Source organism: Agrilus planipennis, unplaced genomic scaffold (genome assembly GCF_000699045.2).
Source record: "Agrilus planipennis isolate EAB-ADULT unplaced genomic scaffold, Apla_2.0 scaffold224, whole genome shotgun sequence".
NCBI classification, from domain to species: Eukaryota; Metazoa; Arthropoda; class Insecta; order Coleoptera; family Buprestidae; genus Agrilus; species Agrilus planipennis.
Genome location: NW_020439296.1, coordinates 261,628 through 289,388, shown reverse-complemented (window position 1 = coordinate 289,388; position 27,761 = coordinate 261,628). Strand labels below are relative to the sequence as shown.

Sequence of the window (27,761 nt, the reverse complement as noted above, 5' to 3'; positions counted from 1 at the left end):
CACATCTCCTTCCAATGTGATTTTTACTTCAACTACCCATTTTATATAATCTTCGGTAAAGAAGTTACATCGAATTTCTACTTGACAGTAATAATAAATATTGACAGAGATGTAATTCAACCTTTAAATATAATTTTAGATATATAACTTTAAAACAAAGAAACGTCGTTGCATAGAGAAAAAATTATCTACATATCTCTTTTCTTCTAATTTTTATCATAGAAATAGTTTTCTTTAGTGGCTAAAATTGCACTTGCCGTAGATTTACCGATCCTTACTATGTCATTTATTTATTTTGAAAGTTAGAACTTATCACAAGTCTAAATATAAACAGAAGATGCCTTGTTTCACTCTGATAATTTTTAATAGGAAAATGCACTATGTCAATAAGTATAACAATAGAAGAATGTGGCAAATTAAAATGTAAAAATAGGTTGTATTATTTGTAATCCCTAATCAAGTAAATATAAAAAAAAAAAAGAATTTTATTGAAAGTACAAAAAGTAACATTAATCTGCATACAAAAATACACCATAACTAAAAATTCAAAATGCAAAAATAACACAAAGGGTATATCTATTTTATAATTATAGACCACATAAAAATTCATTGTCAGATTTTATGGTATGCTAAACATAACAGATTATAAATTTTAGTTGGTAATTGTGATTATCACATTAAACCATAACACAGTCTAAATCAAGGTTTCAATTTTTGATATAAAGTGGTACTTTTTGCATTACAACATGTAAAAAATGTTTTCATCTTTTTAAACAAAGATGAGAATAATTATAAAACTGACAACCCTTTGATGATATCAGCTTAATTATATTCCATTTCCCAGTTCTCATATTTAAAGTTGATATTACGCACATTATCCAAGTGATAAGGAGCCTCACTCAGGTCACCATGCTGTCCAGGCCTATTGTAACGCCACTTAAACAAAATAGTCTTGTTTGGACAAGTGAGCATATGATTTTGAAAGTCTTGCTCGTGCAAAAATTTATGCAGATTATTGTACAGACAACTATAATGATTAGGGTGGTTTTTCATGCACTTAATTATATGTGGTTGTAATCGGCTTTCTACGAAAACGTGTTGTTTATTGAATGGACATGTAACTAACTTTTCTTGTCCATTAGAGGTCCTGGAATTATCACAATTATGAAAATAATAAATCAATACGTAATGTATGAAGTTCATATGAAAAAAAACTTACATTTTCTTAATCAACTGTAAATTTTTGGGGTTCCACAAGAACTCACGGGTCACGGTTTACCCCAAAATACAAACACAACGAATAAAACGTTTGCAAAATTATACGAAGGTTCCCACGCCCATAGATAAAGGTGACCGAACATTATACATCGATTTTAATTTATTCGTCGAATTGGCAAAAACATAATTATAAAATAAGGAAAGTGGCTTCGTAACCAACACCGGATACGCAATCTTTTTTAATCGAATTTTTTAGAAATTACAAATTTTCATCCGTAATACGTAATATCTTATTAAATAACCAACGAAAACATCATAATAATCTACAATTTGCACCCAAAATTAGCAATTTTTTTTTTCTTTTGTCTATGTAATTAAATTAAACAAAAATGTTAACTTTTTTAAATATATAATTATTACAATTTTATATCTTCTACAGTGAACATAAAAAGATATGTATTTATCCCTTTGTAATACGTATATGCAAATATTCTTCTTACCGAAGTTGTTTTATTCTGATTACGCTTTTACTAAGAATTTATAAATGCAGATGTGACGATATTGTTGACCAGGGTTAAGAACAACATTTGGAAAATTATCCTAGAGAGTAGAGGCAGTTATTTAAAACAACCTTTTATTTTATATTGTATTAACTTTGACTTACATGATGAATGGCATCAGGCCAAATTTGGGTTTCCAAACAGAACGCAGAATGTTTTCCATATTTATTCCCACTTTTGCCCTAAAAATTATTTAATTTAACATGCTCCTAAGGTTCCGAATTAAAATATTTAATTACCGTCTGTTCGGGTATGCTATTTCCAGTGTAAAATTGTACACCAGGTTGATCACTGTAGACTTCAAGAACTCTTCCACTTTGGGGATGTTCTACTCTAAAAGATAGAAAATAATTTTCGAGATAATTATTGTCAAAAGTAAAAGAAGCTTAAGTACCTCGAAACAAAACCTAAACCTTGACGAGTGCCTTTGTAGATGCAGAAATTATTATCAAAACCTTGCGTGCTGGGAACACTATTTATTACATCCTTCAATTTTGTAGGTGTTAGTAGATCAAACACGGTGTTTGCCACTGGTATAAGTTTGCCTAATAAGAATTCAGAAATTTAACACAATCTAGTTTACTTAAATTTAAAAATAAGAAGCACACTTGTGCTTCAGAAATAGACCTGAAAACTATGAAGCCATTGATCAAGTTTTCGTCTTTCGATTACAACCGTGTAATGTCATTGTTTTTTTATTTATTTAAATAAAAGGAAAAATGGCCACGACAACACTCACTTCGTGTCGCCCTTTCCTACCATAAATTATTATCTAATTAAGGTTGGGTTAGGTTAAATCAGGTCAGGTCTTGCTTTACTCGTCTTAACACGTACACATTCCACACTACGGGAGCATTGCACGACAACTGTCAACTTTATGTAGACTTTTTATCGGACATGCGCTTTCGCAGTGTTAACCTACTTCACATCTCCTTCCAATGTGATTTTTACTTCAACTACCCATTTTATATAATCTTCGGTAAAGAAGTTACATCGAATTTCTACTTGNTTAGGTTAAATCAGGTCAGGTCTTGCTTTCTTCAATGACTTTAACCGAAGAATTCATAAGACCATAACGATATGGTAGGAAAAGACAAAAGACGAACGAAGTAAATGAGCTAGCGGACAATCAAGAAAATATTAAATATAATAAATATTAAGTAAATTTCGACGTCTTTGTTGGAACTTCATTAGTTTCGACTTATATTTACTGCATTAAATTTTGACTAGTTCCATTTTAAACTATAAAACCGTAAAAATTAAAATCATGGGAACCTTATATTGAAAAGCCTCTAAAGGATGTTTGAGAGGTATGTCAAAATGCTACGAGACAAATAAAAATCTGGAAGAACGTTCCTCGTTCGATTCTAAAACTTCTGTAAAAATTACAAATCGATTCACTAAACCATTAAAAAGTTATTGAAATTTTAAAAAATTGTGATTTTACACGTCATTTTTTATGGAGATTCGTTAACCGAACAGGTTAAATTTATTTTTATTAACAGAAAAAAAGCTACCAGAAATTTTAAACTTTTATAATAAGTAACTTTAACTCTGGAGAATCACTTTAGCGTAAGGTTATTCAAATTCACTAAATGGTTATCGAGGAAAAAATGAAAAATTAGCTGAAAATCTCGTTTTTACTTGATAATATAATGATAATATTTATAATTGTCTGAAATAAATGCAATTTTAAAGTTTTAATTATTATTTAAACATATTAAAAAGTTTTACGCTCATTATTAATAGAGATTGAAACTAAATATTTTTTTGTTTCGAAGTTGAAATCAAGGCATATTCTCTGCCAAAAGTCAGTTGAAAATGTTCCATATTATTCGTTATTTCTTATTTTATTAAAAGTTTTTGGTCAAATTCCAAATTTTCTCTCAAACCGTATACTTTTTTTTAGTATAGTATTTATTTACCTCATGATATACTGCAAAATCTAATTAATCACGAATTTCTAATTTAATGTACTCTTGTCTCCGATTGTACCTCCCAAACATCCTTAATTCGTACCTGTGGGTATTCCAGCATCGTCTGTTTCAGTGTACCTATCAGCATTTATGGCAACAACATGCTCCAGTAAACCATCAACACCAGATCCATTACCAGCCAAATTAAAGTACGAATGATTGGTAAGATTGACCAGAGTAGGTTTGGTAGTGGATGATCTATAATCGATAACTATCTCGTTTTCATCAGAAAGTTGGAAAGTAACATTGCTCACAAGACTTCCTGGATAACCTTCTTCACCGTCTGATGAAGTGTAACTAAATACAACCTTAGTGCCTTTGACATAATAATCCCAAACAACCTTATCAAAACCCCTTAAACCCCCATGCAAACTGTTTGGCCCATCATTGGCAGCTAGCTGATAAACTTTACCGTTTAGCGTAAAGGTACTGTTAGCAATGCGATTTGCCACTCTTCCTATAGTAGCTCCAAAGTATGGATTGTTGGATTGAAGGTACCCTGATAATTAAATTAATTATTTATAGCGCCAGTATTAGAATTTGATCCGTAAAGACAAAATTTGAGTAAAAACACAACGGCAACGAGGGAGTGACATTACTCCTGAGTATAAGATATTGCGAATAAGACAGAGAATGGTCACCATCTTAATAAAAAATAATAACTACCTATTATAATTTTGATTAAATGAAAATACTGGTGATGATAGTTGCAAATTTCATAATTGCAACAATAAAATTAATAAATGTAAGCACATAAAAAATGTAATAATTATTTCGAAAAACTTTCATGAAGAATATGATAATTATCACGCCTTTGATATGTTGTTCTGGAACAAACAAAATAGCTCAAACCCCTACGCCAAAATACGACACTGTAGTTCTCCGAAGAAGTTTTCGGTAACAAGGTTACCTTCTTCAGGGACTGAAGTGAATATTTCATATTTCGTCATGGCTTCCCGGTCATCGGATTTAAACAGGTATCATAAACTTAGTTGTAAGATTAGATTAATGGGTGCAGATATCCAATTCTTAAAAACCTGTAAACGTAAGTTCACTTCAGTCCCTGAAAAAGGTAACCTTGTTACCGAAAAGTGCTTTTGACAACTAAAGTGTCGTGTTTTGGCGTTGGGATTTGAGCTATTTTGTTTGTTCTACAACAACTGCCAAAGTTTTTCCAATCTTCATATGTTTGTTGTATGTTATTCTGTCAATGCATTGTATTGGAAAAATCGAATTCGACGAGCTTGAACTATTTGAACCGAACTTTCAAGTTGCGTAATCACCTGAATCGACTGGAATTGACTGGGTGTCCTAACCTAACCTAACCTAACCCAACCTAACCCAATCGAGTGGGTGCTCGGGCACCCGCAGAACCCCTTGTTGCGCCCCTGGTCCTGTTAGTATAAAGACAGTCTTCGTCTTAGTCTCGCATTTTCGCAATTATGTGTCCAGGGCCTCCAATAGGTTAAAGTCAATCACAATGCGGTTTTCTAGACTCTACATATTACTCACTGTGCATAAAAATTGCAACCTTTATAGCTTTATACAATCTCAGCATAAATAATTATTATTATTATGGTATTATTATTATGATACAATCTTCTGCGGTAGCAATAATATCGATAAGACGATTTTAGATATGCATACACGAGGAGTGTACACATGTCTCATTTTCACTGGTGCGATATCCTTACACACTTCCTGCGATAAGATGTGGTTGCACGGCACGTGGAGCCTGTTTTCATCATTAGAGAAGGTACAAACTCAGACGTGTACGACGTCTGCGACGAAGGCTATACTGTGTCCTTTTTTTTGTTTTCCTACCCACATTATCCTCATCATCCGCCTATAACACCGCATTTCGAAGGCTTCTAACCTTTTCTTTTCCGCCGCGCCCACTGTCCATGTTTCGCACCCGTACAACGCCGTGCTCCAAACATACACCTTTAACAACCGTTTTCGAATTAAAATGTTCCCAGAAATGTAGGTGGTAAACTAACTTTTCCCAAAGGATAAACCTATCGAATGGGTCGAAATCGGTCAACATAAAATATAGTTCTTCAACTTTGTGTATACCAAAATGATGTTGTGTAGGTTTGTAGTACAAGTCAAACAGAAAAAATTATTATACAGTAGAACCTCTTTAAGTCGAAATTCGATAAGTCGAAAACCTCCATAACTCGAAAAATGTTTTTTCCCTCCCCTCAAGCCCCAAAACGTCCATTACTCAAAATCTCAACCCTCTATTAGTCGAAAAAATCAGTAAGTCCCTGCAAGCCATTTTGGTACATATTTTCCCTCTATAACTCGAAAAATTAAATTGGACCTCTGTATTACGAACATAGCAATGTTTGTTTTATTTTACAACCTTTACAACTCGATAATTTAATTTAAAAAATTACTGACTTATTTTTTAATATATACTTACTATGTACCTGCATATATTTTTTATTTAAATGATGTTTTGAAATAATGTTGATTTATAATAAATAAAAATATGTTTGTTACCTCTGCCAAATCAAAATCCTCCATAAGTTGAAAACTCTATAACTCGACGTTTTTGGCGTCTCCTTTGATGTTCGAGTTATAGAGGTTCTACTGTATTTTGAAGCAAAATTACAAAATTGCTCAGTTTGTTCTTCCAAATATTTATTCGTTATTGATATCACCTTTATGTTATTCACAAATGGATTATTACAGCTTTTTAAGTCAATCTGTATAGTGGAAAATCCCCAACTGTTTAGCAACAATACACCGATAAAATATTTGAAGTAGGTAGCATACGAATATCTACACTTTTGTTTTAATTTCAAACTTACCATCCAGACTATCATATCCCAAAGTGATATCATCGACTTTCCCATTTTTATCCGGCAAATTAATTGCAATTACAGTAGCCCCGTAATTTATCACCTGCACACTAACACCGTTTCCATTTTTCCAAGTAAATCTTCGAATTGTCTGGGAAACTCCTGTTTGTGGATCTTTGAATGTTCCGAAATCGTCTTGTTCGAGTGTGACGGTACTATTTTCAAAAATTCCCATTTTTAAAAAAAAAACAAATACTAGTCTTTCGTCTCTGAACGCTAACACGATATGTTGTGGTGTAACACAGTGTTTCAACTTTTATTTATCTTCTACTCGCAGCATAAAAATAAATTACAATTTTTAATGAGTCAGGATCGTACCGATAAACGAATCTCTCGTATACAGCTGGTAGCAGAAGCAATGATCTTCAAATAAAAAAATAAAATATAAAACAACCGATATGTAAACAATACCCGTATTAATTCTTCCGATAACACAGTACACATACTTACCTACTAACACAATGTGCTATTTTCCACTAATTACGTCTCGAAGTGTACAGCAAATTCCTAAACAAAACAACTTTCATACTTTAATTTAAAAAAAGATAAAACGCTTAAACGGGATTGGTGATTTTTTTATTTTGTAGAAATAAAACCACGGAAAAAAACAACAACTGATTAATCGAACAAATGAAATCACTAAATGATAGGGAATGTCTTAGTAGTTAATGTCCTCTAGTCACTGTACAAAATATATCTTACAATTAGTACTTTTATCGACACATCTAATAGTCGGTGTTGAGGGAATTCAGATAATCCGTAACTTTTAAGAGCAGATAACGACAGCGGATTCTTATCACTCTTGGTCATCATCAAATCATCATCATAAGGTCGTGAGTCCTAAGACTGATTGGACACGAACCACCCCTTTTTCGTATCCTCAGCTAATCTTCCCATTTCCCTAAAACTAGAGCATTCCGCATCCCTAATTATTTGCGAGCAGTAACCTAATCTAGGTTTACCTCTGACCTTCTTAACTTCTGCTTATATTTCTAATATGTCTCTTAAGGATGTTTGGGAGGTACAATCTGAGACAAGAGTACATAAAATTCGAAATTCGTGATTAATTAGGTTTTGCAGCATATCATAAGGTAAATAAATACTATCTATACTAAAAAAAAAGTATACGGTTTGAGAGAAAATTTGGAATTTATCAAAAAACTTTGAGTAAAATAAGAAATAACGAATAATATGGAAAATTTTTAACTGACTTGGCAGTGAATATGCCTTGATTTCAACTTCGAAACAAAAAAATATTTAGTTTCAATCTCTATTAATAATGAGCATAAAACTTTTTAATATGTTTAAATAATAATTAAAACTTTAAAATTGCATTTATTTCAGACAATTATAAATATTATCATTATATTATCAAGTAAAAACGAGATTTTCAGCTAATTTTTCATTTTTTCCTCGATAACCATTTAGTGAATTTGAATAACCTTACGCTAAAGTGATTCTCCAGAGTTCAAGTTACTTATTATAAAAGTTTGAAATTTCTGGTAGCTTTTTTTCTGTTAATAAAAATAAATTTAATCTGTTCGGTTAACAAATCTCCATAAAATGACGTGTAAAATTACAATTTTTTAAAATTTCAATAACATTTTAACGGTGTAGTGAATCGATTTATAATTTTTACAGAAGTTTTAGAATTAAATGAGGAACGTTCTTACAAATTTTTATTTGTCTCGTAGCATTTTGACATACCTCCCAAACATCCTTAACTAGCTCTTCATATCTAAGAAGGTGTCGTACTAATCTATTTCCCCTATTTGCTACTGACTTCTGTAGAGCCCCCTGTTCTCCTACTCTTTCCAAGGTATCTTCATAATCCGTTTATAACACCAAATTTCAAACGCTTTTCTCTACCGCTACGCTCAGCAGTCACGTTTCGCACCCCTACAGAGTCCTGCTCTAAACATAGACCTTTAACAAATTGTCGATTTTGAACGACTTTTTTGCTAAAGACGACTCGACTGTGCGCTGTTCTTTGCTTTTTGTCTCTAGTAAGTCTTTTATGTCTCTAATAACCCAATAAAACTGTTTAAACTCTTCATTAGATAATTTCGGTAATTTACGAAAACATTCCTGATAGGAGGCTGAAGAGGGCCATCCTCCCTACCTTCCGGCGTAGTTCGGAGGGACTGCCCCCCCCCCCACCGGCATTATTGACTGGTGGGAATGAAACACCCAAAAGTTTTTTTTACCGTTTTGATTCAATTTTTTAGAAATTGCAAACATCCACCATCAATTTTTTCACAAACACAAACAGAAAACATATTTATCATAATAATTTATAATTTACCCTCTCATAGTTCAAACATTTTTTCTTTTTGTCCCTCTGTGTAATTCAATTAAACAAGAATGTCCTTTTTCAAACATATATTAATTACAATTTTATAATATCTCATACAGCAAACGTAGTAAGATATGTATTTATGTCAGTGTAATACATTGTATAACCGTAAACATTTTTCTTACCGAAATTGTTTTATTCTGATCACGCTTTTACCAAGAATTTATAAACGCAGACGTGACGATATTGGTCACCAGGGTTAAGAACAACATTTGGAAAATTATCCTAGAGGGTGGAGGCAATTATTTAAAACATCTTTTTATTTTATATTATATTAACTATGACTTACGTGATGAATGGCATCAGGCCAAATTTGGGTTTCCAAACAGAACGCAGAATGTTTCCCATATTTATTTCCGCCTTTACCCTAAAAAGGAATTAATTTAAAAATAGTTAATTGCTCATGGCATTGGATTAACAGATTTAATTACTGTATGTTCGGGTATGGCGTTTCCGGTGTAAAATTGTACACCAGGTTGATCACTGTAGGTTTCTAGAACTCTTCCACTTTGGGGATGTTCTACTCTAAAAGATTGAAAATAATTTTCGATATAATTGTTTCGAAATAATAAATACCTCGAAACAAAACCTAAACTTTGACGAGTGCCTTTGTAAACGCAGAAATTATTATCAAAACCTAGAGCGTTGGGGACATTATTTATTACGTCCTTCAATTTTCTAGGTATTTGTAGATCAAACACTGTGTTTGCCACTGGTATAAGTTTGCCTAATAAGAATACAATTTATTTAAATTTAAATTTAAAGTCAGGAAAGTCTTAAATATAGTAGACATTAGGTAATTTTACTTATTCGAAGTATGTAGCTATTATACTTCAAATACTTTCTCTAGCGATCTGCCCCTTCCAATGTCTTGGATGCGGCGATGGAAAAATCGTAGGTAGGGAGAAAAAAGCTCATTACACTCTCGACTCTTGTTCATTAAACATATTTTTTCATACAGTACCTGCCAAAAGTNGCCGGTTCGTTCCGGTTTTTGTTCCGGTTCGGGTTCGGTTCAAACCCTTGTTTATAATAATACATATAAAAATTCGTCAAAAATTAGAAAAAAAAATCAGCAATTGTTTTTAATTTTTTTTTTCAATACGTCAGCCAATTCTCGTTATCAGAAGTTATCTTTAGTTCCGGAACGCGTTCCTGTCCAAAACGGAAGTACCGGAACGACGTTCCGGAGCGTTCCGGCTCGACAACACCACTGACTGCAATGTATGTACCTGCCTACATGTTGAAGAAGAACGATGACACATTACCACATTTCTAAAGCCTGATTCAACTCTCCTATGCGACTATGTATGAAGATAAGCTATTTTTAGTAGTAGTAAATGATAAAAAGAGAGAAAGGGAGAGTTTAACAAAGAAAAATAAAAGAACCATGCAAAGAAGTGGTAAAGTAGTGCTATTAATTTCGTGGTCGGCGCATTTATCTGACGTCGGTGTCGCGAGGAAGAGCGTCGTCAAATATTGCTCTCATGATGCGTGGGAACTGAGGTGGGAACTTTATCATCTGGGGTTAAGCTTTTACCCAAGAAGCTAGCGTGCTCGAAAGGGGATGATTTACGGTGCTTTATGCAATCTTTATTTTATTATTTCGGGGCAAACTCCTGGAAATTTATTTCGGCGGAGCATTGGCAAGGACAGGGACGCCAGCCAGCGACCGACGACGCTACAGCAACGCCATCAATAGAACGTGCGCTTCCACCCGAGTAAAAAACTGCCAAGAGTTTGCCCCAGTTAATATTGTAGAAAGCAAACGGCTACTGGAGATGCGCTCATGCGAACGGTAACCTTGTTACATTACATTGCAGAACATGTCACTGGCGTGGATCGAGATGGAACTGTAAAAGATCAAAGCTGATGGAATTGGAAAACTATAAGGATCGACCAAAATCTCTTTAGAAGTCTCAAACGGTCATCAGTTAACAGACTACTACCTACTCATTTTCTCAAAGATATAATTTTGATTTAAGCAAACTTAATGATCTCAACTGTCTTTAATGCCATCTTTTTAGTGGCAAACACTACAAGCTGAAAGAATAACCGAGTTGGTGCATTCAGTTGATAGATATTCCTTTTAGAACCCTAATATTTATCTACTGCTGAGTGAAGAATTCCTCAACGCTTTACAAGGACCTTGCGAAGGTATCTACTTATTCTAGATGTGATAGACACCCAAGCCAAATAAATAGAGAATATTATATATAAAAGAAATTATGAGTGCTGTCAGCACAGGGCAAAGTAGTATTACGTAGTTAGTATCAGCAATTTCTTATGCTGATGTGTACGATGTGTTGCATACTTGTTTACAAATTTATCAAACAATTTTTAACACAGAGTGATTAAACAAATTGTTCACAAAATTGAATTTCGACCATTCGAAGCACTGATAGGGGGGAAGAACTTGTTAAAATTAATGATAATTTAACACTAAATAGTATGTTTTAATTAAATCAGTGTATACATGAAAAAGAACTAATTTAAAAATAAAGTAGAAGATACAGTTTTCACTCTTTTAAAAATAAATGGTTATCACAATATATTCGAATATAAATGTATGTCAGTAAGCTGATTACAAAATGCTGTTCATCAAAAACACCAGTCAATTTGTTGGAAATAATAAATAGATTAGACATTAAGACCTTTATAAATAAGGATTATCTTTTAAGTTTGGATATGCATACCTATATCTGACGTCATAATCGCAACTACTTCCAATCAATCTTACAAATTGACGGTTTTTCATAGTTAATATGAATAAATATAATAAATAATAAACCAACAAAGCAGGACAAATTACAAAAAAAAACGGGATTTATTAATTGAGTAAATTGGAAGGATTGTGACGCTATGTATGTATAGGTACAATGGGCAATACGAACCCACCTTAAAGAATTGAATTTGTCAACACGAACCCTCAATTAAAAAAAAAAATGTTAATTATTTGTTTTAAGGACCACGTCTCTCATTTATTTATGTATATATTGGACCCAGAAATCTTTCCTTTCCCCTTCTAGTTTTGGGAGATTGAAAAAAAAATAAAAGTAAGACAACCAAATCGAACTCATCTACGTTTTATAAATTTTGTCATAAAATTACACGATTTATGTAGACACATATATTTTTGAAGATTTTAAACTGTTCTTCGTTATTGATATCACATTTATATTATCCACAAGTCGATTATTATACAGGGTGCTTCAAAAAAATGTATACACACTTTAAACTATTGTAATTTTCCCGCTCTACAAGGCTAATGGTATATTTCTTCGCCAGGTGCCAGCATAATCGTCCCTCTATGTTATATTATCAGTTGGAATTTGTAATATCAACATGGGGGACGTACGTTTGAGTTTTGAAGAACGTAAGCAGGTTATTAAGTGGTACTGGAAGTTTGAGAATGTAAATGAAGTTCAAAGACAGTGGAGAAAGGAGTATGATACAGAACCACCTTCAAGATTAACAATTACACGCATACGAGACAAATTCGGAGTTCATGGAACAGTGTGTGATGTGCATAAAGGTCATTCAGGTCGGCCTCGAACAGCTACAAGTGATGAGTCATCAACGGCAGTCTTGGAACTGTTTCAACGCTCTCCTAACAAATCTTCAAGGCAAGGGGCACGTGAAAGTGATGTAAGTGCTAGAAGCGTGCTACGCATTCTGAAGAGAGGCAAGTATCGTGTTTACATTCCAAGGCTGGTGCAACAGCTAAATGACGATGATCCAGATCGAAGGTTGCAATTTTGTGAATGGATTCAGGAGATGGTGATACGTGAACCGGGATTTATGGGTAGCATCATTTGGTCGGATGAAGCCCAATTCAAACTTAATGGAACTGTCAATAGGCACAATTGTGTTTACTGGGGTGAAGAAAATCCTCACATTACAATTGAAAAAGCTGTAAATTTGCCTGGTGTAAATGTGTGGTGCGGTTTGTCTTCAAGGGGACTCATTGGACCTTTTCGATTTGAAGGCACTGTAACTGGTATTAATTACCTAACAATGCTTGCTGATTCCATATTTCCTGCCATTCGTGCATTATACGGTAATGATGATTTTTATTTTCAACAAGATGGTGCTCCGCCGCACTATCACAGGGACGTACGAGCTTACCTGGATCAAAATTTGTCGGGCCAGTGGATAGGACGCAGGGGGCCAATCGAGTTTCCAGCACGCTCTCCAGACCTTACACCACTGGATTTCTTCTTGTGGGGCACAGTAAAAGATGAGGTGTACAAACGTAAACCACGTAACCTAGACATTCTTTGGAATGAGATTNGTATATATGTATAAAACAACAGATATGCAAATAATCTTCGAGTTATTATTTTCCATTACTTTTGTTACGAAGTGTACCTGCTGCAAATTCTAACGCAAAATATAAGTTACATAATTTTTAATAAAAAAAAAAGATAAAACACTTGAAAATCTCATTGGAAGATTGAAACATTATTGAAATATCGTTAAATCCATGCTGTGACACAATTTTGAAATAACAAAACACTAGTTAACGTATTATGTACATCCATCATCCATCCATCATTACTTTTCAGTTATCAGTTAACACATACCATACTTACAGGGCGATACGCTGTTAGAGAAAGTGAATACCTAATAATACGTTATAAAAAACATTTTTAACTGCTTATTATACTAGGAATAAACAGAATTTTGAAATTTTCTATTTATATTAAAAACTGTATTTTAACAGTTTAATTTTTTTAAAAAGCTCTATTTATTTACCTATTCATATTTATATTTAAATCGATTTTCATAAAAGAAGAAGCAAATAAAATAATGAACGTATTCATCCTCGGATGCTGTGTAACAAAAATAAATCAAAAAATATTTTAACTAATCTGTGTGAAGGGTAGACCTCTACCTTCCATACTAATCTGTTAATTACAACATGTTGGCGTTATCTATATGACGTTATCTCGATGTTGATTCTAAAAATATATCTAGGCTAGCGTTTGATAGATGTCGCTTTATAAAATTTAAAAAATTCTGGAAATAAATTCTTTAACATGATATCTGTGAAATATCGAAATGTATACTTCGTAGTATTCGCAGTATACAGTTCAGTGGTGAAACCAAGGTATAGTTGGTATGGGCGCTTCGACTATAGATATGTCCGAAATTTTAACAGGCTACAGAACAGAAGCTAACCTTTTAGGTCTCTGCCTCTTGTCTATGGTCTGTTAATAGCAACCATTGAACCAGACTACAGATTCCCTCCACTTCAATGGTAGCAACATCCGAAAATTGCTTTTACCCTTTGTATATCTATTATCTATGGTTTCTTTATATGTTTGAATAAGAATGTCAAAGTATGTTTTGATTTCTAATGAATTTGTGATTCCCGTTATCAATTTGTGAAGCGTCTGTGAATTTCAAAAGTTGTGATGAAACAGTGTATTTTTATCGTAAATATGAAACATTTTGTTCGTCATTTTTCTTTTAGTGTTAAGTCCGTAGATACCATTCATTAAAGCATTAAAGTTATCTTTATTTCCTGAATTATGTCGAACAATAAACCACAAAGACATTGTCGTATATCAAACTATAATTACAAAACTTCAAAGCGGTAATATTCATTAAACAAAACATTTAAATTAATTAATTCATAATTTAATTGGTTCATCAGATATGTTATTCCAAAAACTGAAGAGTTGGGTACAAAATGGTCAAATGGAATCAGTAATAACACATTAAGTACAACAGATAATAATGATCGAGTGTGCAGCAACCACTTTGAAAAAGAATGCATCCAAGTAAATAAAAAATTAAAAAAAGGATCGTTACCTACATTGTTTATTACAGGTGGGAATATCCACAGACAAATATATGGATATCATTTTTATAAGGAATGTTGTAGATTTCAAACAAGAGAGTGAGGAAGAATGTGTTTTTCTTCAAAAAGATGTCTCCACTTTATATCAAGAGCCAAAAGTATTAAAGAAAATAAAAGGTATTTTTATAGTAAAGTTTTGAGGGGTATACTTAAAAGGGAGGTATTGTTATAAGAAAATTTAAAACTTAAATAATTAAAATAGTCAATCTCAAATGACTGCCATTTTTATATGTTGTTTTGTAATGCACATTTATTTTTTTACTTTATTTTAATTGCATAAGTAGTAATACATGGTTAGTATAATTATAAACCATGAATGTGCCAGGTAGCATAAAAGAACCAGCACAAGTGCTTCGACAATAATGAAAAATAAAATATCAGATCGAATCATAATGAAATCTTTACCTGCTGGATGTATATAGATACTGGATAACTTTTAATTTTATACACATACAATACAATTTAGTGATATCTTCCATTAATTTTTTCTGATACACCACCCTGAGTTTTTTTGTGGTAAATAAATACAAGATTTTTTGAGACTTCATTTTGTTGCAGTAGAAGCAGATAGATTCTCAGAGACAGAGTTGCAAGAATATAAAAATTCACATGTAAAAATTCCAAGAAGTGAATACCACCCTACAAAACAGCAAAAGGCTGAAGTTGTGCATAACAACAATGGTAATGTAATACTAAAATATAAATACTCACAATTTAGAAAGTACATGTACACCTTTTATTTTAATTTTAGATAGTCAACAAGAATTAAGACAAGAAATGTGTATTATATGTGCATATAGCAAAGCCCGGGTAAATATTGACCATTTGGTTAAGCATATCCNCACTGTTCTAGTTCCAAATGATACAGGTGTACTCTTGTAACCTATTCAACAATGGAGCCAGCCATTTTTTTAATTGATGAAAAAATTAAAAACGATAAAATTTCTGTTAATGCAAAACCAAAATTGATAAGTAAAGCTTTAATGAGAAGTCTTATTAACAAAACTTCAACTGCACTTTTCTCAAAAGTGAAGAATTTGACATTGACCCCGTGGCTTTAAGCCACACGATTACGGATTAACAATTAACTATGAGGTAAACATTAAGGTCCACCTCTCAATCTATAAAAGTCATTAAATCTAGGATTTACATAAAACGAGATATATTGCATATCTGTTTTAAAAAAAAAAATGTTTATTGTGACAATATAATTCTGTATTGTACAATATAAAATCCTTAATTAATTTATAACTATTATAATTGTTTAGATAACTGAATTTAAATTGCCGCTTAAAGCATGCAGAATTTGCGCGGACGAATTGGATATCGCTTTAAAAATCCGTTTTAAAATTATCAGAAGAAGTCAACAAGTTAAGAAAAATTTGATAGGAAAAAAGTTGGCATTTACTCAAACTGATAATACAAATATGATCACAAGAGGTTCTCAAACTGACAAATTTGTACAAGTTGATATTCCTAGTGGTCCTAAATTGAATAACCTGAAGGCAAATACTGAATTAAAGAAAAATTTAATTATTGCCCCAGTTGATCTACAAAGGTATTCTGCAAGAAAATGTGAAACTTCGGTTATGGAGGGATCCATTGATCAAAATTACGTTTCTGAAAAAGACAAAGAAAATGGCAATGATGATCAGATAAGCATGTTAAATGTAGTTGAAAAAAAAGACTTTATAAATCTTCCTCACTCGGAAGTTAAGAGTGTCCTCAGGAAAATGGCAATCACAAACAAGCAATGTTTACGTTGTTACAAATGGTAGGTAAAAGTCTGAATACTTTCTATTACTAAAAAGCCAGTATCTTACTGAGAATGACTACTTAAATGTCAAAACGTGATTGTAGAGGTTTTTTTCTGCTAATGATGAACTAATTGTACTTTCAGGTTTTTTATTAATTCTAGTAATCTTTAGTTTTTCAGACAACCTAACTTTAATAAAGCACATACGAAAAAATTGTTCATTAAAACTTTCAAGGGGAGAGGTTGTGGACAATGTAGAGGGTACCAGTGAACAAGAACGAACCTGCAGCAAATGTCGGTCAATTTTCCGTACCATCCTTGACCTTAATCTACATAAAGAATTTGACCATAATAACTTAGTTTGTCCCCAGTGTTTAACATTCTGTTATAATAACATTGATCAACATCATACATTGCATAAAAGCGAGAAAAAAATGACATGCGAATACTGCGATGGCACTTTAACAAAAACTTCAGTGGTAATTCACAAAGTGGCACATGCCTGGAATTGGTGGAAACATGGGAAAAGTCCATGTATGAATTGCAATGAACTTGTCTCAAACGATTACAGATACAATCATCATTTTGAATGCTCTCAGAAGAAATTTGTTTGTGAGACATGCGGTTATGTACTCAAAACACTCTCGTCACTCAAGAAGCATAAACTTGAACACGAAAAATGTAAGTAAAATTAATTATAAGTAACAACTATTGTTCTAAAAAGCACCAATCATGCATTACTTTTTTGCAATTCAAAAATCCCACTTTATTGTGAAAAATGTTAAAAGTAGTAAGCACTTACTTTAAACCTAATCTTAACATTAGTTCCAAAGTGAATGCTTTTAATCATATGCTTGTAATGGCTTTAGTAGATTTAAGTTAAGAAACCTATTATGTATTGAACTCATATTAATCAAGTAATTAATTAACTTCGATACCTGAAACCCCAAACGCATTTCTAAAGAATAATTACACAGGACAAATTTAACATAAAAATTTTAATTTTCTCTTAAAAATATTGAAGGTATTCATCAATAGAAATAAGGAAAAATAAATGTAAAAATAGAAATTAACTAATTATGACAACTAAAAATCGTTCAAATTAAACATCACATCATTTTTTATAATATATAAATTGATTGTATTAAAACTATGTTCATCTTCTGTATGTCAGCCAACAAGTAGCATATCACCCCTCCCCCATTGTATTATCTCGCTTGCTAAACAATATCCCTCACTTCTCTTGTTAGTTGTTGGAATTCATTATAATCCAATTTTTATGTCATTACCTCAACTGATAATTTTCCCCTAATATGTAACCTTTGAACTCCAATCTGTTGTATATGCGTCTTTGGGAACACGCTCTAACTGGCAGTAAAGGGATCTCGTAGTCTTTACAATTTAATATTAATTATAAACTCTTAACATTATATAATATACGTTTCCGTTTGAGAGAATTCCATTGATTAATCAAGTCCATTTTATTTTTTGCCTGTTTCAGTGTATAAATGCGTAATTTGCTTGAAGGATTTCTTTAACAAGAAGGAGTTAATCAGACACAACCAAGTAAGTCATATAATTTTGTCAAGTATACAACTGAAGAAGATTAAATTGAAAAATGATGCACTATCTCCTCCATGCCAAACAGTTAAAGGACAAAAACAGAGAAATTCACCGAAAAGAATTAATTTTACCCGTACAGAAGTATGAAAATTACTGAAATAACAACGTTTTTATTAAAAGTTGTTCACCATTGCGTACGTTTTGTTCTGCATTTATAAAATAAGTAAATTTCATAATTTTCTCATAAACTAAAAAAAATTTACGCTTTTTATTTCAAATTCATTTAGAATATGCCCGCAGTCCCATACAAAACTGAGTTTATTTTGCGAAGTAAACCATAGGTCAATGTAATAGTTCGGTCACTGTTCTAGTTCCAAATGATACAGGTGTACTCTTGTAACCTATTCAACAATGGAGCCAGCCATTTTTTTAATTGATGAAAAAATTAAAAACGATAAAATTTCTGTTAATGCAAAACCAAAATTGATAAGTAAAGCTTTAATGAGAAGTCTTATTAACAAAACTTCAACTGCACTTTTCTCAAAAGTGAAGAATTTGACATTGACCCCGTGGCTTTAAGCCACACGATTACGGATTAACAATTAACTATGAGGTAAACATTAAGGTCCACCTCTCAATCTATAAAAGTCATTAAATCTAGGATTTACATAAAACAGGACAAAAATTTCCTTAATAAATCAAGAAAGTAAGAAATTGATTTATTATCATTTTATCTCAACAATAATCAACAATAATTTCTCTTATTTCAAAATAAAATAACAGATAGTCTTATATTCTCCTCAGGTTTGCAGTGCAAATATTTTTTAGTTCAATAATATGTATCAATTATTGTCACTCCTTGTTTTGAAATGGTTGTCCTGTTGGAACAGACAACTGATTTCCTCCAGGTTTTGCATTCAATACTAACGGTGGCAGTGGATTTGGTAATATACTTGATAGATTGACTGGTGATAACGTGTTTAGATTAAGCAAAGTTACTGTACTAGCAGTCCCTTGGACTGTAGGAATTAGTAAAAGAGCTGAATTAGCAGGTAGCTGACAATTAGTTAAGGATGAGGGCAGTTTTGCTTGTAAAGAACAGGCCGGTGACTGAAGATCATCAATTGGATGCTCTGTTTTAATTGCACCACTAATACTGTTTTGATCATTATTTTCTTCAGATTCTAAGTCAGAAGTGGTGGGTGATGGTTCTTCTTTTACTTCAACTTTCATTGAACCAGAATAATCATCTTCAAAATCTTGACCATTCCTATATAAAAAACTTATTCATTACCAATAACATAAAATATATACAAATTCTTACAAGAATGAGTCCGATTCCTTTTTGACAATGTTTTCAATGTTCCACTTTTCTTCCCTAAAAAAAGCATTGTAAACACATAGTTAAAAACATACAGGTACAATTAGAAATTATGGAAAAGATAATTTTTGATTACTCACTTAATTTCTGTGTGCCCATAATAATCGTACTCCGAATCATCTTCCCTAAAAGTATATTTACATTCATTAAATAAAATCTAACTTATTACCAAACCCTTGGCCTCCCACGACATTAAGTGTATGATTGCAGTAGCCATGCTTGAGTAGAAGTGGGTGGTGATTTAATGGAACATAAACCTAATGTTTGTCTAATGATACAATAGGGAGGCCCGGACAATGTAGGGCATTAATGCTGGTAAAGCTCAAAGTTGTAAATTAAAATAGAATCTCTAAATTTGTATATGGTGGACTATTACATTAAACTATGTCACAGATCCATTGAAGTTGTCAAAGACAAAAAAATTACAAGTATGTAATAAACAGTACTACTTTTAAACCTTACCCAAACTTTTTTACACACAAACATATCCATGTTTTACTTACATTTTGATCGAAATTCCATAATTCTCAACTTCAACTCGATTGTCAGTCCTGAAAAAAAAGTTAATAATAAACAAAAACTGTCTTAAAAATGTATAAAATCATGAATCTGTGATGCTGCATCGAAATTTTAATCTAATATGTAATGAGATTGCTGGATTTTATTCAGGACATTTAAGAAAAATGACTGTAAATGATTACTTAACAAAACATATTTTTTTATTATATGGTTAATAAATAATAGTACAATAGTAGTATACTTTAACCTACTTAATATGAACTTCATTATATCCCATATGGCTATAATCGAAATGCCTACCCAACTTGATTAGTTTGAACCCACAGTTTTTTATTTTTCCACATATCATGTAACATAATATACTGTATGGTAATGATATGGTATATACCCAGCACACATTTTTACTGCTACGTAGTTGATAGCTTCTTTTCACAGAAAAGAGCAGGTTCCCCCATAAGAAGCAGGGCCTGTAGTATTTACTAATGACTGCATCTTACTGCGTGGCTAATTCAACACTGCATAAATCTAAAGATCTGCCTATAAGACAATTAGCGTTGTGGCTCACCCGTATACATATGAACTTTCATGGCATAAAACACTGTTTTTAATACCACAAAGACGTTTAGGTTTTTCTTTAATTCGTTGTCTGTAGTCTCGGCTGCGATCTGCTGCAGTTCTTCTACCCCTGTGTCGGCCAGAACCCCTTCTAAATCCTCCACGTTGTACTTGTTCTCCTTCTTGTCGTTTTAATAATCTTTGTCTTGCACGAAATTCCCGACTCCTTTCAGTTGACGTTTTTGGCATTATTTTTAGTTTTCACACGATTTTATCCAACTATGTATTTATCCATTCCAAAATAGGGCAATTTAAAACATTAACACTCACACATTAACCAACACAACAAACAACTTCGTTGAAACAGCTGACGCCATATCCCCACTTTCCAACACATAAACATACAATAATAATAATAATAATTAACGATCTGTCATAGATAAGAAATATACATCATGTATGTATAAACCGTGTATACATATATTTCTCTATATATTCTGCATATTCAGCAATCGTTTTTGGTTTACGTATTTATATTTCATTATGGTAACTCTATGCACAAAAGCCCAATTATTGAATTATGTTTTAGGTTTCATTGTACCTACATACCTTTCCTTCTCAGCTTTTTTACGATTTCTATACACTCTCAAATGTTCAGCACCCGTTTTTGGTTTGCATATTTCTATTTGTTGATGATAGCTGTAACCACAAAAATTAAATTATTGAATTCTGATATATTCTATCAAAAGTTTTAGGATTAGCACTGTTACACTTCTCTTTGTACCTACCCTTCCTCTTCAAATATTTCACAAGTTCCGTGTGCATTCATACGTTCAACGGCCGTTTTTGGTTTACATATTTCTGTTTGTTTACAGTAGCTATAACCACAAAAATCAAATTATTGAATTATTATATCCTGTAAATGTATTGGATTTAGCACTATTACGCTATTATTTGTACCTACCATTCCTTTTCAGCTTTTTTACGAATTCTGTATGCCCTACTACGTTCAGCAGCCGTTTTTGGTTTGCATATTTCTATTTGTTTATGGTAGCTGCAACCACAAAAACCAAATTATCGAATTCTTATATAATCTGTAAATATCTTGGGTTTACCACTGTTACACTTTTCTTTGTACCTACCCGTTCTCTTCAAATTTATTACAAGTTCCGTATGTTGCCGTTTTTGATTTACATATTTCTGTTTGTTTACAGTTCCTATAACCACAAAACCAAATTACTGAATTATTATATTCTGTAAATATTTTGGGTTTAGTACTGTTACGCCTTTATTTGTACCTACCTTTCCTTTTCAGCTTTTTTACGAATTCTGTATGCCCTATTACGCTCAGCAGCCGTTTTTGGTTTGCGTTTTCCTATTTGTTTATGGTAGCTGCAACTACAAAAACCAAATTATTAAATTCTTATACATATCCTGTAAATGTTCTAAGTTAGCACTGTTACACTTTTCTTTGTACCCACCTTTCCTCTTCAAATTTATTACAAGTTCCATATGCTTTCATACGTTCAACAGCAGTTGTTGTTTTACATATTTCTGTTTGTTTACAGTACCTATAACCACAAAAACCAAATTACTGAATTATTATATTCTGTAAATATTTTGGGTTTAGTACTGTTACCCCTTTATTTGTACCTACCTTTCCTTTTCAGCTTTTTTACGAATTCTGTATGCTCTACTACGTTCAGCAGCCGTTTTCGGTTTGCGTTTTTCTATTTGTTTATGGTAGCTACAACCACAAAAAACCAAATTATTGAATTATTATATATATCCTGTAAATGTTTTATGGTTAGCACTGTTACACTTTTCTTTGTACCCACCTTTCCTCTTCAAATTTATTACAAGTTCCATATGCTTTCATACGTTCAACAGCAGTTGTTGTTTTACATATTTCTGTTTGTTTACAGTACCTATAACCACAAAAACCAAATTACTGAATTATTATATTCTGTAAATATTTTGGGTTTAGTACTGTTACCCCTTTATTTGTACCTACCTTTCCTTTTCAGCTTTTTTACGAATTCTGTATGCCCTATTACGCTCAGCAGCCGTTTTTGGTTTGCGTTTTCCTATTTGTTTATGGTAGCTGCAACTACAAAAACCAAATTATTAAATTCTTATACATATCCTGTAAATGTTCTAAGTTAGCACTGTTACACTTTTCTTTGTACCCACCTTTCCTCTTCAAATTTATTACAAGTACCATATGCTTTCATACGTTCAACGGCAGATTTTGGTTTACATATTTCTGTTTGTTTACAGTAGCTATAACCACAAAAATCAAATTACTGGATTATAATATTCAGCAAATATTTTGGGTTTAGTACTGTTACGCCTTTCTTTGTACCTACCTTTCCTTTTCAGTTTTTTTAAGAATTCTGTATGCTCTACTACGTTCAGTAGCCGTTTTTGGTTTGCATATTTCTATTTGTTTATGGTAGCTACAACCACAAAAACCAAATTATTGAATTCTTATTATATTTTTTAACTGTTTTTGGGTTTAGCACTGTTACACTTTTCTTTGTACCTACCCTTCTTCTTCAAATTTATTACAGGTTCCGTATGCTGCCGTTTTTGGTTTACATATTTCTGTTTGCTTACAGTAGCTGTAACCACAAAAATCGAATTACTGAATTTTTATATTCTGTAAATGTTTTGGGTTTAGTACTGTTACGCCTCTCTTTGTACCTACCTTTCCTTTTCAGCTTTCTTACGAATTCTATATGCTCTACTACGTTCAGCAGTCGTTTTTGGTTTGCATATTTCTATTTGGTTATGGCAGCTACAACCACAAAATCAAATTATTGAATTCTTAGATATTCTGTAAATGTTTTGGGTGTAGCACTGTTACACTTTTCTTTGTACCCACCTTTCCTCTTCAGCTTTTTTACAAGTTCCATATGCTTTCATACATTCAACGAAAGTTTTTGGTTTGTATATTTCTATTTGTTTACAGTAGCTATAACCATAAAACTCAAATTATTGAATTCTTGTATATTCTGTATATGTTTTGGGTTTAGCACTGTTATGCTTTTCTTTGTACCTACCTTCCCATTTCAGCTTTTTTACGAGCTCTGTATGCTTTCATACGTTCAGCAGCCGTTTTTGGCTTGCATATTTCTATTTGGTTAGGAGATTCTATCAGTGGGTCATCTATTATTGCTTCACTAATTTTTTCTGAATTTTGTTGACATTGTCTTTTTTCAGTTTCATGCTGCTTCAGTTCTTCTCTGTTCTGTTCTCTGTGTCTTTGATGATGTTCTCGTCTTTTTTGAATAGCTTCCTTTTCTACAGTTCTATAATTATAATAATGTAAACAAAAAGTAAAAAGAGTAAGAAATAAATTATTTGTATGATATTAAATGAAATATGTACTGCTCATTTTCTTGAAGGGATGAAGCTTGTATTCCTTCCAAACCAGATAAACTTTGAGAATTAGCACCTGTTGTTTTTTCATTATTTAATTCTATTATATTTATGTTTGTAGATGACTCTGTAATAATTTGTAAATTTTGTTTAAGTGTTCTCTTTTCCGCTTCACGTTCTTTTAGTTTTTCTCTGTTCTGCTCTCTGTATCTTTGTTGACGTTCTTTTTTTTTATCATTTACTCTAAAAACATATAACTAAAATAAGTATTAGTATATTCTGCCGTCGCCACGACAACAGTCGGTCTGACCCGCCGAAAAAGATGTTTCACATCAAAAATCCTTTCTTAGTGCTCCCCTACGTTGCATAAAGAACATCTGTGCAAAACTTTAAGTCTCTAGAATCTAGAGCCAGGGATTTGAAATGCATTAATTAATTAATTAATGACTGGAACACTTAGGTGACTTCATTACTTTGTAATCTTTTGTTATAAGAGCTGTTTGCTCGTTTAAATGCGCATTATAAAAAATAAAATAATTAAAAAACAAATAAAGTACTGTAACGAAAACCAAATAGTGAATTTCTATAATGAAACCGTATTTTTCATGAACAAACATTTTAATTCAAAAAACTTTCACAACACAGTTATGTTGTTGGATTTTATTAAGTTACCGGTGTTTTATTGATATATCTAATTGGGATGTGACATGTGGGCGCGGCCTAATGAAAATGGCTGTCCATACATTGCATCAGTATTATAGAAAGCATGGCATATTGTGATTTTTAATTTTTCTAATGATAAATTAAAAAACAATTTTTGATTGGGCTAATGCAAATACAAGCTCAAGAAGTGTTGTGGAAGCCGAAAAACTTTTGAAAGCTGGCCACATAATAAAATGTGGAAAAAATGTTGATAAAACAAGTGATACTGCTTGATACTTGCACTTCAACATCTAGCATTGATGGCGTTAGAGGTGCTACTTCTGCTTGAACATTCCATAAATTTTCACCGTTTGATGAGTTATGATCTAATTCTTCTGATACTAAATCTTTTTCCTGCTTCTCTATTAATTCTTCAATTTTTTTACGTCGATTAATTTTTCGAGTTTCGCGACTATTATCTATTTTGACATTAGGTAAGTTATTAGACGGGACAGCATTCCTTTTCAGTTTTCTGCGTTTTACTGCAACATCTTTAAAAATTAACGCATAAATTTTAGCATCACATTGGAGTTATAAAGTGAGGTTAAGTATAGAAATACAACGTTTATGATTACTACTTACCCGGAAAAATGTAGTCATCTTTTTTAAAATGAAGTGAGCAAACTCTTGTACATGAACTGACATTTTTAATTTTTAAAACTCTTTTCCAAGCTTTAATTTGATCGATTTTCTCAAGATTACCAAATACATTTGTGATAGTTACGACCCGTTGCACCGTAGGAAAACTATGAAATATAATATATACGTCCTTATCTAATCGACTTGTACAACCTTTTACAGCACAAACGGTTCTTCTCTTTGATATTGCACGAAATGGAAATTTGGCTAGTTCCATATAATATATANGCACGAAATGGAAATTTGGCTAGTTCCATATTATATAAAATATTAATAATCACAATTTGCAAAATAACACAGTAAACAATAGCTGTTTATTACAATGCAATGCTTGGGCAGTTAAAATTTCTGCCACCAGGTGCCGTATCGTTTTATGTCAAATCCCAATTGGAATATTGGTAATTTTTTACATTAGTTGACATTGGAATTGAGAGTTGAAGTTAAGTGAAGTAGTGTAGTAGTATTTACTAGAATTTTGTTTATTATTTGTTTAAAAATCAATGTGACTGAGATACAAGCTCTTAAAGTTTTCTTAATCGGAGGAAATTCCGGTAGGTACGGCCCTGGCTTCAGCGTTCCGTCAGCTATTCCCGCCAAACATTGTTTGTCCTAAAACATATCTTCCTAACATTATTATAATATATCAGGCCGCCTTCGGCGGGCAGGGGCATTAAAGAAACTCGAGTCTGTCATACATCTACCTAACTAAACAATGCGTCATCAATGTATATTTGGCGAGAACAGCTGACGAAGGGCTGCAGCCAGGGCCGTACCAACCGGAATTTCCCCCAATTAAGAAAACTTTAGGAGCCTGTATCTCAAGCTACCTTCGTTTCCGCATGGAATTAATACTACCACACGATTCTACTTGGTGAGTACTACCTACCTGACTAAACTTCTCAATTCCAATGTCAACTAATGTAAAAAATGACCCGAATATTTAATAAAAAAAAACATGGGAAAAAAGAAACTTACGTATTGATCACATCTTGAAATATTTCTCTATTTGCTTTAATTCTTTGTCGTTTCCTTCTTGATCGTGACGATGATGTTACGACACTTGTTGTTAAGAATTGTGAAGGAATGCTGTCAGGTTTTAATCTTCTAAACTTATTTGATTTGTCATTAAACAATACCAACAGATGTTTCAAATTATAATCAGACTGTACAAAATGTTTGGAACAAATTCGGGAAGTTTTCACATTGAAGTTATCCGATCTGTGACACAGATTTTTCCAAATGTCACTAATCTTTTTATCACTGGGAAAGCTAAAGAACATTATATCCTTTTTAAATCTCTTGGACTGATTATCAGAATGGCAACCAAACACAGCACATCTCATCATGAAGGTTTTTTATCTTAACGACACAAGCACTTATTACGTAGATAGGTACTTAACACACGAAAAACTTATTTTCACAACACTTTTCCACACGCTTCAATCTCGACCATTAACGCGACTAACTGTCAATGACCGTTACTAAAGTCAAATGAAGTTGTTTACTCACAAAATGACGTAACAACCATCGACATATACTAAGGCGCCCTCATAAACAGGTATTCAATTCTGCACTGTTGTCTATATATATCAACGACTTCGTAAGTGTTGTCTTCTCCTACCGTAACCTTATATTCTAAGCTTATTCGTAAAAACAGAAATTTGTAAATAAAATAAATAACTACCCTATATTTTAAAATTCTGTACTATTTGTTATGGGATTTACTCTTCATAGAAAACAAGAACAATTACGTACTTATATGCAAAGAATTTCAATTAATAAAATAAGTTATTTGATGATTTGTTTTTTCCTTTTTTTGGGTATCTTATCAACAATATTACTAATTGAATGAGCAAACAGACAATACTAATTTTCAATATATTTGTAATTGAATTAACTATTTTAACATGCATGTCCCTATAGTTCATTCAATCTATTAGTAACATTAAACGATTTAAGTGACAAACAATTAAGCTAAAGTCTATCTACATAAAAATCCGACATCTAATTTTTATAATTGTGATATTATTATACTTATTTTGCACTAGGATGCTTTTGTGGCAAATGCATCGTGCTGACTATTTGATGATTTGTTTCACAACAAAAATGTGAATAACAACATTAAAAATAAGACAGGTACCTTTCAGCATTCATTAAAGGGTTTGTACGGAAAGATAGACTTAAACTACTAAGACTTTTGTTATACTTTCTCTTTCATATTGCTCAATTAACAGAAGACTATAAAAATTAAAACTTACATAAAATTTGCAGGTTCCTTCTTAATGTCCGTATGTAAAAAAGAAGATAATGTTTGATTTGTTGGATTTACTCCTGCAGTTTTCAATTTTTCTTCACTTTTACATTGCCTATATCTTCGCATGTAATCTGCTCTTGATTTATCCGTCTCTTTAAA

At 32.2% G+C, this 27,761-nt stretch overlaps 4 protein-coding genes and 2 long non-coding RNA genes across 23 annotated transcripts; 2 read left to right on the top strand and 4 right to left on the bottom strand.

The window, feature by feature from the left end:
• Nucleotides 1-609: 609 nt before the first annotated feature.
• Nucleotides 610-1,350, bottom strand: LOC112905602. The gene is made up of 2 exons (XR_003231903.1): nt 1,220-1,350; nt 610-1,147 (listed from the first exon to the last, which is right to left on the bottom strand). It is a non-coding gene; the product is annotated as an uncharacterized LOC112905602 (long non-coding RNA).
• A 386-nt stretch (nt 1,351-1,736) lies between these two features.
• LOC108739536 (aldose 1-epimerase-like) lies at nt 1,737-7,166 on the bottom strand. The gene is made up of 7 exons (XM_025978311.1): nt 7,075-7,166; nt 6,574-6,987; nt 3,798-4,253; nt 2,173-2,323; nt 2,018-2,111; nt 1,883-1,960; nt 1,737-1,818 (listed from the first exon to the last, which is right to left on the bottom strand). Exons 2-7 carry the CDS (start codon nt 6,797-6,799, stop codon nt 1,738-1,740), a joined length of 1,086 nt encoding a protein of 361 aa, XP_025834096.1. The 5' UTR covers nt 6,800-6,987; nt 7,075-7,166; the 3' UTR covers nt 1,737.
• A 1,825-nt stretch (nt 7,167-8,991) lies between these two features.
• LOC112905603 lies at nt 8,992-9,727 on the bottom strand. The gene is made up of 4 exons (XR_003231904.1): nt 9,557-9,727; nt 9,412-9,505; nt 9,270-9,347; nt 8,992-9,205 (listed from the first exon to the last, which is right to left on the bottom strand). It is a non-coding gene; the product is annotated as an uncharacterized LOC112905603 (long non-coding RNA).
• A 4,553-nt stretch (nt 9,728-14,280) lies between these two features.
• LOC112905604 lies at nt 14,281-15,731 on the top strand. Its single transcript, XM_025978312.1, has 5 exons — nt 14,281-14,582; nt 14,643-14,769; nt 14,819-14,966; nt 15,408-15,530; nt 15,601-15,731. The coding sequence occupies exons 1-5, from the start codon at nt 14,518-14,520 to the stop codon at nt 15,729-15,731; spliced, it is 594 nt and encodes a 197-aa protein (XP_025834097.1). The 5' UTR covers nt 14,281-14,517.
• Nucleotides 15,732-16,069: 338 nt separating this feature from the next.
• On the top strand, nt 16,070-18,430 carry LOC108739560 (zinc finger protein 729). Its single transcript, XM_018473527.2, has 3 exons — nt 16,070-16,623; nt 16,778-17,286; nt 18,107-18,430. The coding sequence occupies exons 1-3, from the start codon at nt 16,277-16,279 to the stop codon at nt 18,313-18,315; spliced, it is 1,065 nt and encodes a 354-aa protein (XP_018329029.1). The 5' UTR covers nt 16,070-16,276; the 3' UTR covers nt 18,316-18,430.
• Nucleotides 18,431-18,866: 436 nt separating this feature from the next.
• On the bottom strand, nt 18,867-27,695 carry LOC108739559 (trichohyalin). 18 transcript variants are annotated; one of them, XM_025978321.1, is made up of 24 exons: nt 27,607-27,695; nt 26,324-26,988; nt 25,292-25,455; nt 24,951-25,200; nt 24,017-24,250; nt 23,689-23,937; nt 23,511-23,600; nt 23,334-23,423; nt 23,173-23,247; nt 22,993-23,082; nt 22,817-22,906; nt 22,638-22,733; nt 22,462-22,551; nt 22,281-22,370; nt 22,105-22,194; nt 21,926-22,021; nt 21,766-21,840; nt 21,588-21,677; nt 21,412-21,501; nt 21,233-21,322; nt 20,053-20,100; nt 19,630-19,674; nt 19,493-19,546; nt 18,867-19,438 (listed from the first exon to the last, which is right to left on the bottom strand). In XM_025978321.1, the coding sequence occupies exons 2-24, from the start codon at nt 26,692-26,694 to the stop codon at nt 19,021-19,023; spliced, it is 3,075 nt and encodes a 1,024-aa protein (XP_025834106.1). In that variant the 5' UTR covers nt 26,695-26,988; nt 27,607-27,695; the 3' UTR covers nt 18,867-19,020. The 18 variants fall into 18 exon arrangements, 16 of the variants coding, with proteins under 16 accessions (XP_025834106.1, XP_025834108.1, XP_025834105.1 ...); XM_025978323.1 differs by lacking the exon at nt 27,607-27,695 and having other exon boundaries at nt 21,926-22,015; nt 26,324-27,595; XM_025978320.1 differs by lacking the exon at nt 27,607-27,695 and having other exon boundaries at nt 26,324-27,594.
• Between the last annotated feature and the right edge of the window lie 66 nt (nt 27,696-27,761).

Coding starts and splice junctions, on each gene's coding strand:
- LOC108739536 (XM_025978311.1), bottom strand. CDS start 6,799: ATGGGAATTTTTGAAAATAGTACCGTCACACTCGAACAAGACGATTTC. Junction 4,254..6,573: donor GGGATATGATAGTCTGGATG/GTAAGTTTGAAA, acceptor TTTAATTATCAG/GGTACCTTCAATCCAACAAT. Junction 1,961..2,017: donor ATAGCATACCCGAACAGACG/GTAATTAAATAT, acceptor AATAATTTTTAG/GGCAAAAGTGGGAATAAATA.
- LOC108739559 (XM_025978321.1), bottom strand. CDS start 26,694: ATGATGAGATGTGCTGTGTTTGGTTGCCATTCTGATAATCAGTCCAAG. Junction 23,938..24,016: donor TCCCTTCAAGAAAATGAGCA/GTACATATTTCA, acceptor TTATAATTATAG/AACTGTAGAAAAGGAAGCTA. Junction 22,371..22,461: donor AATAAATTTGAAGAGGAAAG/GTGGGTACAAAG, acceptor TTGTGGTTGTAG/CTACCATAAACAAATAGAAA.
- LOC108739560 (XM_018473527.2), top strand. CDS start 16,277: ATGATCACAAGAGGTTCTCAAACTGACAAATTTGTACAAGTTGATATT. Junction 16,624..16,777: donor TGTTTACGTTGTTACAAATG/GTAGGTAAAAGT, acceptor AGTAATCTTTAG/TTTTTCAGACAACCTAACTT. Junction 17,287..18,106: donor TAAACTTGAACACGAAAAAT/GTAAGTAAAATT, acceptor TGCCTGTTTCAG/TGTATAAATGCGTAATTTGC.